The 12,529-nt window shown below is 33.5% G+C and overlaps 1 protein-coding gene across 1 annotated transcript; it reads right to left on the reverse strand.

The window, feature by feature from the left end:
• Positions 1 to 7,105: 7,105 nt before the first annotated feature.
• Positions 7,106 to 10,641, reverse strand: LOC134705523 (RING finger domain and kelch repeat-containing protein DDB_G0271372-like). The gene is made up of 2 exons (XM_063564241.1): positions 10,562 to 10,641; positions 7,106 to 8,289 (listed from the first exon to the last, which is right to left on the reverse strand). Coding segments are annotated over exons 1-2 (705 nt in total). The 5' UTR covers positions 10,564 to 10,641; the 3' UTR covers positions 7,106 to 7,586.
• Positions 10,642 to 12,529: the final 1,888 nt, after the last annotated feature.

A 12,529-nucleotide genomic window follows, 5' to 3' on the forward strand; every position in this document is an offset into this window, starting at 1 on the left:
CCCTGTGTTCTATTTTTAGCCATGACAGCCATGTTTTTTGACGAAATAGAAAATAAAACACAAACTTTATTTTATACACCCTACTGATCATTCAGTTGAAGTTTGGTTGAATTTGGTTGAGTAGTTTTAGAGGAGAAGATTTTTTAAAGTTAGCAAATATGATGAACAAATTGTGAAAAATTGTCATTAAAGGACAATAACCCCTTAAGGGGTCAATTGACAATTTTGGTCATATTAACTTATTTGTAGATCTTACTTTGCTGATCATTTTTGCTGTTTACAGTTTATCTTTATCTATAAATTATTAATATTCAAGATAATGACAAAAAACTGCAAAATTTCCTTAAAATTACCAATTAAGTGGCAGCAACCCAACAATGGGTTGTCTGATTCATCTGAAAATTTCAGGGCTAATAGATCTTGAACTAATGAACATTTTTACCCCATGTCAGATTTGCTCTAAATGCTTTCGTTTTTGAGAGATATAAGCCAAAAACTGCATTTGACCCCTATGTTCTATTTTTAGCCATGGTGGCCATCTTGGTAGATAGATCAAAACTTCGGATACAATTTATAAACTAGATACCCTAAGTAACATTCAGTTAAAGTATGGAAGTATTTGGCCTAGTAGTTTCAGAGAAGATTCTTGAAATAGTTTACGACGACAGACGATGATGGACGACGACAGACGACGACAGACGACGACGGACGCTAAGTGATGGCATAAGCTCACTTGGCCCTTCGGGCCAGGTGAGCTAATAAAATGGAATGTCAACAGAATTTCCATCACCTTTATTGATCTTTATTCTGAACATTTTTGTCATCATAAATTGAAGTGTTATGATTTTATATTTTTTATTAAAAACTATTTTATTATTATTAGCCGTATTTGGCACAACTTTTTGGAATTTTGGGTCCTCAATGCTCTTCAACTTTGTATTTGTTTGGCTTTTTAACTATTTTGATCTGAGCGTCACTGATGAGTCTTATGTAGACGAAACGCGCGTCTGGCGTATAAAATTATAATCCTGGTACTTTTGATAACCAATTAAATATTAATTTTTAAATTAATCAATTAATTCTAAATATATATGCATAGGTTTATTTTTCGCCCACTCCCCCCTCCTTAAAGGAGCATGACTTAATTAAATCACTCCGTTTAAAAGTGGCTGGTAGGCTAAGCCTCTATGATAATACAGCAAATGGAGGATAGATATAAACACAAACACAAAACTTACAAACACACTGACTCTACTCTATCGTGACAACCCATGTGCTAATTCCCCGCGGTTTTTTCTTCTAATTATTGAATGCATGACGGGACAATTCCGATGACACATTGACCATGGACAAAGACCATTTGAAGAGCCCACGTTTTTTTTCCGATTTTCTCTATTTATAACGGTTTAAATAATAATAGACAAAACTTGATTTTTACCTCTATCTTCCACTTTAGCGATGTCAGCCCCGTTGGTTAGTAGTCAGGTTTATCTGACCATGGAAGTATTATATTGACAGTTGCCAAGTTTTGTTCAATTTGACCAAGTACAGAGAAATAGATTTCAAGTTTTGAAAAGATGACTCAAGTTAAAGGGCAATAACTCGTTATGGGGTCAATTGACCATTTTGGTCATTCTTCCTTATTTGTAGATCTTACATTGCTGAACTTGTTTTTTGGTTGACAGATGAGCTCTAAAATATTCAAGATTATATCCAACTTGAAAATTGCCAATATAGCTGCACCAACCTAACAAAGGGTTGTCTGATGCGTCTGAAAATTTCAGAGCAGATAGATCTTGTTCTGATGAACATTTTTACCTCATGTCAGATATGCTCTAAATGCTTAATTCACAGAGCAATAAACCGACTGAAACTGCATTTTAACCCATATTAGTTTTTTAGCCATGACAGCCATCTTGGTTGATGGGCGGGGTAATCTGATTTTTGAACAAGATACCCTAAGGATGATTTAGGCCAAGTTTAGTTTCATTTGGCCTAGTATTTCAGAGGAGAAGATTTTTCTAAACTGAGTTAGACGTTACGCACGTTAAAGCGTCAATACAGTGTAATCAACCAGTCCACACTAATAAACAGCTGTGGCGGGTCAAACATGTATCCGTAACGTGGGACAGTACGTGGTGTAACAGTACAACATAAGAACAGACTATAACCAGATGCTCAGCAGGGCGTAGCTTTATACGACCGCAGAGGTTGAACCCTGAACGGTTGGGGCAAGTATGGACACAACATTCAAGCTGGATTCAGCTCTAAATTTGTATTTTGATTAAATAGTTGACACAGCATAGGTTTCTGACACAGAATGAATGTGTTCTTATAAACTTAAAAATTTTGTTTTCTCTCAGAGCAATTCACTATGCTGTTGAATATTAATCCTCTCAAAAAAATGTTTGAAGAAATTTTCTTTTTATTTATGAAATTTCATATGAGAAAACTGAACCCAATTTTTTTAATCACATCCCCCTTTCCCTTATTCCAAATCTAATCTCAATTAAAATTTCTAATGGAGTTTGCAACAATAACTACTCATTTAAATACATCATAAAATATTAAGATGTACAAAAACTGCTTGTTATCACTGAATGGTAAAGATTATTTTAATTTATCAGTTGGTAGTAAAAAGTGAATATACATTGTATATTGTATATAACAAAGATTTAGTTGATTCTGGACAAAGAAAGATAACTCCAATTAAAAGAAAATTCTTGCAATTGCACAATATTGTACAATTAGATATTTCTTGCTTACTATTCTGGACAAAGAAAGATAACTCTAATTTAAAAAAAAAATGCTATTTCACAATATTGTGCAATTAGATATTTCTTGCCATTGCGCAATACTGTGCAATTGAAAAGACTTGCTATTGCACAATACTTAATATAATAATTTTAGATCCTGATTTGGACCAACTTGAAAACTGGGCCCATAATCAAAAATCTAAGTACATGTTTGGATTCAGCATATCAAAGAGCCCCAAGATTTCATTTTTTGTTAAAAACAAACTAAGTTTAATTTTGGACCCTTTGGACTTTAATGTAGACCAATTTGAAAACAGGACCAAAAATGAAGAATCTACATTCACAGTTAGATTTGGCATATCAAAGAACCCCATTTATTCAATTTTTGATGAAATCAAACAAAGTTTAATTTTGGACCCCGATTTGGATTCAACTTAAACTGGGCCAATAATCAAGAATCTAAGTACATTTTTAGATTCAGCATATCAAAGAACCCAACCGATTCATTTTTTGTCAAAATCAAACTAAGTTTAATTTTGGACCCTTTGGACCTTAATGTAGACCAATTTGAAAACGGGACCAAAAGTTAAGAATCTACATACACAGTTAGATTCGGCATATCAAAGAACCCCAATTATTCAATTTTGATGAAATCAAACAAAGTTTAATTTTGGACCCTTTTGGCCCCTTATTCCTAAACTGTTGGGACCAAAACTCCCAAAATCAATACCAACCTTCCTTTTATGGTCATAAACCTTGTGTTTAAATTTCATAGATTTCTATTTACTTATACTAACGTTATGGTGCGAAAACCAAGAAAAATGCTTATTTGGGTCCCTTTTTGGCCCCTTATTCCTAAACTATTGGGAACTAAACTCCCAAAATCAATACCAACCTTCCTTTTGTGGTCATAAACATTGTGTTTAAATTTCATTGATTTCTATTTACTTTAACTAAAGTTATTGTGCGAAAACCAAGAATAATGCTTATTTGGGCCCTTTTTTGGCCCCTAATTCCTAAACTGTTGAAACCAAAACTCCCAACCTGTCTTTTGTGGTCATAAACCTTGTGTCAAAATTTCATAGATTTCTATTAACTTAAACTCAAGTTATTGCGCGAAAACCAAGAAAATGCTTATTTGGGCCCTTTTTGGCCCCTAATTCCTAAAATATTTGGACTAAAACTCCCAAAATCTATACCAACCTTCCTCTTGTGGTCATAAACCTTGTGTTAAAATTTCATAGATTTCTATTCACTTTTACTAAAGTTAAAGTGCGAAAACTAAAAGTATTCGGACGACGACGACGACGACGACGACGACGCAGACGACGACGCCAACGTGATAGCAATATACGACGAAAAACATTTCAAATTTTGCGGTCGTATAAAAATCAGTTGAAAAAGGCTTAACTGATCTTATATCATCAGATTGATACAAATAGAAATACACCTAGACCAAAAAAACACAGAGTGGACGTAGCCGGGTTCTTGTATATCCCAACAACAAAAATACACAACGTACTCACAGTCATTACTCACAGTCATTTACAGGTAGTTTATATAGTTAAGACTGAGTAATCACAGCATGGAAATAATATCAGGAAGACATGTATGAACACTATATAAAAATTTGAGCTCCTTTTTAGATGGGAAAAGTAAATTCACAAAGCTACTAAACTCTGAGGAAACAAACGACAACCAATAAATAGCAAGCTCCTTATATATTTAAGACAGGTTTAGTTAAATGAAATAAAGAATGGAAATGGGGAATGTGTCAAAGAGACAACAACCCGACCAAAGTCTATTAGAACAGACAACAGCAGAAGGTAACCAACAGGTCTTCAATGCAGCGAGAAATTGCCGCACCCGGAGGCGACCTTCCGCTAGCCCCTAAACAAATATATATTTACTAGTTCAGTGATAATGAACGCCATACTAAACTCCAAATTGTACCCAAGAAACTAAAATTAAAAATAATACAAGACTATATATAACAAAGGCTAGAGGCTTCTGACTCAGTGGGACAGACGCAAAAATGCGGCGGGTTTAAACATGTTTATGAGATCACAACCACCCCCCTTTACCTCTAGCCATTGTAGAAAAGTAAACGCATAACAATACGCATTTAAAATTCAGTTCAAACATACAAGCATACAAATTTAGCGGGTTTAAACGGGTTTTTTTTTCAGGAGCCTACACCTTCACCCTTACCTGAAACGGTAGTGAAAAGTTACAAAATAAACATACACGTTATACAATATCTATCAAAATGACTTTTAACACTCGGTCAAAAAGTCATCATTAGTTCATGTCTTGAATTGGATCTAGATTTATGACAACGAGGATCGATTTAGAATTCAACTTCTCGATAAAAGAGTAGATATAAGTTACCCAATTGTGCACTTTCCATTTCTATGTACATGTGGCGACATTTCAACATCGCCTTCATATGAAACATATAACTCCCAGTTGATACAATATTCCAGGATATGCGTTTCCTATTATGATTTCTTTGAAATAGTCTTGCTGCTAACCAAAAATTTACTAAGGGTTTAAAATGGTGAAGTTGAAGTCGTTTTTTCGAAAGTGTACGGGACGCCATCAAAAAAGAGGGGCAAACGTTACCAGGGGGATATTCAATCTCATAGGTCAATAAATAAAATGACAACGTCATGGCTAAAAAGAAAAAAAGTCAAACAATAGTACAGAAAACACAACATAGAAAACTAAAGACTTAGCAACACGAACCCCACCAAAAAACTGGGGGTGATCTCAGGTTCTCTGGAAGGGTATGTAGATCCTGCTTCACGTGTGGCACCCATCTTGTTACTTTTGTTATTACAAATCCGGTAAAACGTTCGTGAAAATGGAATGATATAATAGATACAACGTAACGAACATATCCGATATCAACTGTGAAACAGTTATTCCATAACGACCAATCAACTCGTGATGGCGTCCGTAAAATTTACGAAGGGATTTCGCCATTTGAAACTCTTGGTTTAATAGCTTCCTTGTTAGCAGCAATTCTCTATCAAGGAATGATAGGAAACACAAGCCCGGGAATATCGTATCAATTGGGAAATATATACTCCGTATGCAGGCGCAGCTGGAATGTTGCTACATAGAAATAGAAAGTTCAAAATTGGAGAGATGAAATCATCTCTTTTGTCGTAATGTTTTATTTTCAACCGACCCTCATTGTCCATTTCTTGATGTAAGCCAAGAAATGAGACAGAATTAATTGTATCTGAATTGTCCTGTATCTCTAGTTCGATGGGATAGATTCGTTCAGTGTAGTCACCAAAGTTTGAATAACATCATCTATATAGCGAAACGTAAAGTTAAAGGATATTGCTAAATTTTAATCATTTCTCCTGAGAAGTTCCTGTGTGTAATCAGGCTCATAATAAAAAAGAAAAAAGTCGACAAGAAGAGAGGCACATTTGGTTTCCATTGGAATTTCGGCAGTCTGTTGAAAACACGCCCTCCAAACGTAACAAACATATTGTCAATCAAGAGTAGATTGACCTGTATGGAGTGTCTGTTTTACAGATAACAACGGACGTGTTCCAATTGTCGTAACCATATCCCCGCCTTCTTTTCTTCAGTTGTTACAGAGCAAACCAGACTTTTAACTTTATTTATGCTCGAGTTCACCCCTAGTTCTGGTGATGTCAGTGTTGCTTAATCTTTAGTTTCTTTGAAATGTTTGTCTTTTGATTTTTTGCCAGCAAAGTGTTGTTTTAGGATTTATTACGATTAAAGTTATTAGACAATTAATTTATAAATGTAAACATCTGAGAAACAGTCATGCATTTTGATTTTTTTTTCTGGACAATGACAAGTAAAGATCTAAATTGACAATAATGCATTATGGTGCATTGACCTTACATATCAACGGCTTAGAAACGGGGAAATGCGAGGTTGTGCCGAGCTATTTCCCCTTTTAGGGCCGAATCCTTATATCGTTGATATGTCCAGTCAATGCTCTATTATTGTTTTTATACTGCAATCTAAAAACATTTTCAATTGTTGTTAAATGCGTTAAGGTTATTTATTTATTTTAAATATTGGGGAAAATCCCCTTTAAAAAGGCATCTCGCGGAGAAATAAACATCACAATGAAATGAACGTTTACCTGTTGAAACCCACACTCGATGGTGAACGAAATTGTTTGAGTATGGACTAAAATATCAACCATAAGCATAAAACATAATGATTTATATATTGCAAACAAAAAAAATAAACAAATGAAATATGTTTTCCAATAATTGCAAAAGAAGCAAGGTTGAATCGTTGTATGCATTGAAACAAGAACAGGTTGAAGAGGTCATATGAATAATTAATATTATTTCGGCAACTTCTATTTAGATATTCATGAGAAAAAGTGATTTCGGGTCAGTGACTGTATAGTCCTGTATATGACATAAAAATATACTGTCAACGCATTTTAACTGCTTAAACAGAACGAGTGCAGTATAAATATTGATATATCATTATTCAGTTTGTATCTAGATAAAGTCTTTCTTTTCTATGTTGTAATCTGTTTACTATTATTTTATGTTTGTATTTTTCTTTTTTAGCCATGCCGTAAAATATTAATTTAATTTTACTTATTAGTTTGAATGTCCCTTTGATATTTTTCGCCTCTATTTTACTTTATCAAAGTTAAGGAAAGGCACTTTTGATACTTATTTTTTTTTACATGAATTGAGAGTTTTTGTTATGTCAAATTAATACTAATTTATTAATGTTCAAGTTCAAACGAGTCACTAACAAACTATATATATATATATATATATTTACAAATTCGTGATATAAAATGTTTTATTTCTGTGTATTCCTTCTCATATTCTCTCTCGCTATAACCATGGCAGTGCCTTTTAATTTTGAATCGTATTCTAAATTTCCAAATATCTTTTTATGTTCAGTTATGTCATCTTTTCCAGTAACAAATTTCGGCGTTATGATATTCATTCCGCTAGCTCTGTTAGCCACGACCTCGTGTTTGTCATCAAAATCCAGCTGTGCTTGACATATCTGCGCGTGATTATGGACGCCTGCGTTCTGTAAAAGTTTTTCTATTTCGTCAAACTTTTGCATCATTGGATGATAGACAGACTCGTAATCATCGTGATACTGGTCTTCACGTTCTTTTTGACGTAGACATTCGTCTTTCATATGGTCTCGGAGTCTTTCGATATTAGTGACAAGATTAGTCGCACGTGCGTCTATAGCAGATATTAAAGAATTGTAGTCCCTGTGCATAGTACCCCTTCTTTGAAAAATAGAAATCATAGATTTTAGATCGTCTTCATTTATTTTCATATTTTTCTCAATTTCCCGAACAGCATTCTTTAATGATTTAAATTCATGCTGTTTGTGCTTTCCTTCCACGCACGTGTCACAGATGAGCCGATGGCAGTCTTTACATGCAAACGACACCCTCTCATCCGGGTGGTCTATACATAAGATTTGTTTTCTTGGACCTACGACTGGAATGTTGAGCAAAGTAGAAGCCATACCACACCTGTAAAAAATGGACAATTTGTACCATTTAGGACTATTAAAAGATTGATATGATGCCTGATAAGTGTTTGCTTAACGTGTTAGGTTCGTGCATTCCAGAACGAATACATTATAAAGAGGTACATCTTGGGTTTTTTTATGCCCCACCTACGATAGTAGAGGGACATTATGTTTTCTGGTCGTCTGTCTGTGCGTTCGTTCAGGTTAAAGTTTTTGGTCAAGGTAGTTTTTGATGAAGCTGAAGTCCAATCAACTTGAAACTTATTACACTTGTTGCTTATGATATGATCTTTCTAATTGTATGCCAAATTAGACTTTTGACCTCAATTTAACGGTCCATTGAACATAGAAAATGAAAGTCGTAGTTTCAGGTTAAAGTTTTTGGTCAAGGTAGTTTTTGATGAAGCTGAAGTTCCATCAACTTGAAACTTATTACACTTGTTGCTTATGATATGATCTTTCTAATTTTTAAGCCAAATTAGACTTTTGACCCCAATTTCACGGTCAATTGAACATAGAAAATGAAAGTCGTTGTTTCAGGTTAAAGTTTTTGGTCAAGGTAGTTTTTGATGAAGCTGAAGTTCAATCAACTTGAAACTTAATACACATGTTGCTTATGATATGATCTTTCTAATTTTAAAGCCAAATTAGACTTTTGACCCCAATTTCACAGTCCACTGAACATAGAAAATGAAAGTGGGAATTTCAGGTTAAAGTTTTTGGTCAAGGTAGTTTTTGATAACGCTAAAGTCCAAACAATTTGAGACTTAGTACATATGTTCCCTATAGTATAATCTTTCCTATTTTAATGCCAAATTAGATTATTACCCAATTTCACGGTCCATGGAACATGGAAAAGGATAGTGCGAGTGGGGCATCCGTGTACTTTGGACAATTTCTTGTTTAATTTGATTTATTGAAATTTTGCTAACCTGTCAATGCTCTTCGAATTCAGACGATGCCAAAAAACTTTAAAACGCTTGTTTTATCACTTGTCTTGAAAAAAATAAGTTCCAGATAGTAAAGTATTTATCAGAAACATCATTCTTTTAAACGAACACAATATCTGAGCATATCATTCGGAGAAATTTGTGTTGAATACAGAACTTCAAAAGTCTTTTTTATCTTATTTTGATTTTTATAAACTAGACTGAAATATTTAGACGAGTTAGCCAGCTTCATCCACCAAAAGTACTGGCAACCATATTAATATGATAGTCAATGATCAATGTCGCCGTTAGGGAATTACCATTTCATCCTTAAAAGTGGGGCTGCTTGAGGAAATATAATTTCACTCTACATTGAGTTGGAAATATTATCGCATCACAAATCACAAATGAAAATAAAGACTCGATCTGGACCAAAAAGGTTCAAAATGTAAAAAAAAATTGGCTTGTTTTGTTCGCATAATTTAGTTACAGAATTATTTTATGCGATTATATTTTCTTGTTGAAATATTTATTCTTACTTCCTTGTTTGTCGGTTTTCATGATAAGTTGAATTGTATGAAGGATATGATTTCTTTACATTTAACAGACCAACCATCTCATCCATTCCTCTTTCTGACATCACACAATTTTTGTCTAAATATAACTCATCACCGAATTATTTCCTAGCGACAACAACACAACGGGTGTTACAAATGAACAGGAACCGCTTACCCTCCCGGGGCACATGGAAACATCGAGGTTTTATGGAGGTTGTGTTGCCAAAATTCAATATAAAAAAGAGAATATCGGGATATGATTGTCAATCTTTCTATGTTTTAGGCTGTTTTTGTAAGCGTCTATTCATTGACCATGGTTTCATCTGTTATTTATGTGTTATTTCTTAGTTGGCCCTTCGAATTCGTGTTTCTTCATTTCTCATTTCTTATATTTTCAACTTTTATCTGGGTGGTAAGAAATTTACGCTTATATAACGGTAACATAAATTATGCAAAGTGCCATTAGATTATGAAAAAATATTTTAGATTAGGCATTTTTGTAAAAATGGTAAAAGGATGCCATAAGAACAAACCATGATGGCATAATTACTGAGCTGGTGATTTTTTTTCCGGATAACCCACCACTTGTTAAACTGTAAATCGGTCAAACATTGTCACATTCTTTTTTTCGCAGTACAAAGTAATATTAGTAATAGAAACATATGTATAAATTGATAAAAAAAAAAATATTATCAGAAAGACACGGCTAAATTTTAAACGAAAAAAACCCAAAACGAAACAAAAATATAGAACAAAACAAATTAATTCTAATAAATAATGTACTTACATGAACAGTATTAGTAAAGTGTATATATCAATATTGCACGATTGGACAAAATGTGAAATGATTTTGTTAAACAAATGATTTCATCCGAATCGTTGGAGATCTATAGAGTTATATTGACATTCAGATATCAACAATAGAATATTTAGAAGAGATTTATATCTTTTTCAGCTATTGATCCTTATTTAAAATCTGAATATAAAAGAATCATTATAAAATGGAAAGGCTTGTCACTACTATACATTCAGTGTACATATATCAGGTATAGCTGTCTGTATACAACTTCTTGGTGTACTAGCTGTATAAAACTTCTTTATCATGGTAATGCATTTTGAATATAATATATTGAAAGAAACTAAAAAAGCCAAATAAGTTGATATCAATTTGTCACATAATGAGAACATACAATCGAATGTTAAGGAATTTATTTGATTAGTTTTGACCCCCCCCCCCCCCCAAAAAAAAGAGAAGAAATTAACTGGAAAAAAAGAATCATGATATGAAGTTCCGACATACGATACAGTGATAAACAATGATGACATAATAATGGAGAGTTGTCTCATTGACACTCATACCACATCTTCTTATATCTATATAATGTTTTCTTTTTTTAATTGATCTTTAAACAAAATTTAATCAAGAAATGTATCCCCATATTGTGTATAGACATCAAATATAAAATTGTTGTCAATATACTTCTTTCAGGTCAATATAACCTTGTATCGACCTCATACAAAGGCTATAATTGTATAATATTTTCAATTTTTAGAATAGTAGTAGCCGGCTAACATCAGATACCAGTAGTATGGTATGTTTCTCATGCAGCAATATTATCTAGAATATAATGCAATGTGTTAATAATTACAAAAAATGCTCGATAACAACCAATAACAAATATAGCGTGAGGATGTGAATGTCGTTGGGTTGTTGTCACATTGACTTATACCTCACATCAGGGACTTTCAAGGCTATACTAATTGTTAAAAAAGTCCCTGCTCACATCTTTTTTTTTTTGGACAGACTTAAAACAAACAAACTACAAATGAGGCCTGAGTCTCCAGAAGAAAGAGGACCGAAGAGCTATATTACGATCACTCCATTAACTGGAGTGAGGACAATGACCGTAAGGGGGCGCCGTGATTATGACAATGAACATGTAATTAAAAGTGGGCAAACCAGGATGACATGTCACCATTAACGGTACACATGATCCTTCATCAACAGTACAGCTGAACCTGCCAAGTGAAACTATTAGGGGGCGTTTTACAATCTATTACCACACACTTCGTTAATCAAATCTAAGACTAAATTGGGTTTCGTGCGTCAACTAAGAAATTATTTTGGGTCTTTTATTGTATTATAATATAGGGTATAATTTGTCCAATCTTAGATGTTTGTACTCAGTGACAATATGGAGTGAAGCATTTATTCCGAAGTTTGAAAAGATATACAAACTACAAAAAGGAGCCGGAATAACTAGTTTAAAAAACTTTGAATGCAAAATAATATATTTTCAACATTTTAAACACCTCGTGATGCCTTCTTTGAAGAATTAACAGAGTTAGATATAATAAAGGTGTATTAGGTATAATTTAATAACAATCATTTATGTTTCCTATTATCGTTTTTAACATATTTAAATCCTCTATCTAACCGGCAGAGACATGTTTCTGATCTAACCAAAGACATCATCAAGTTACATGGCCCCCTTATATGTCTCTGAACAATCAAGATCAAAATTTGTACTTATAAATCCTTTGTGGTACCCGAAACATAGTACTATACTAAATGTATGTATGTGCCTGTCCCAAGTCATGTAATTTGAACAGTGGTTGTCGTTTGTTTATCAGTGTTACAAATTTGTTTTTCGTTCATTTTTGAGGGGGGATAGGAGGGATCCTGATCCCGAAATACCGGGATCAAAAACACTAAATCCCGAGTTCCTGAAATTAAAGACCATTAAATAAAGTA

Source organism: Mytilus trossulus, chromosome 2 (assembly GCF_036588685.1).
Source record: "Mytilus trossulus isolate FHL-02 chromosome 2, PNRI_Mtr1.1.1.hap1, whole genome shotgun sequence".
Taxonomy (NCBI): Eukaryota; Metazoa; Mollusca; class Bivalvia; order Mytilida; family Mytilidae; genus Mytilus; species Mytilus trossulus.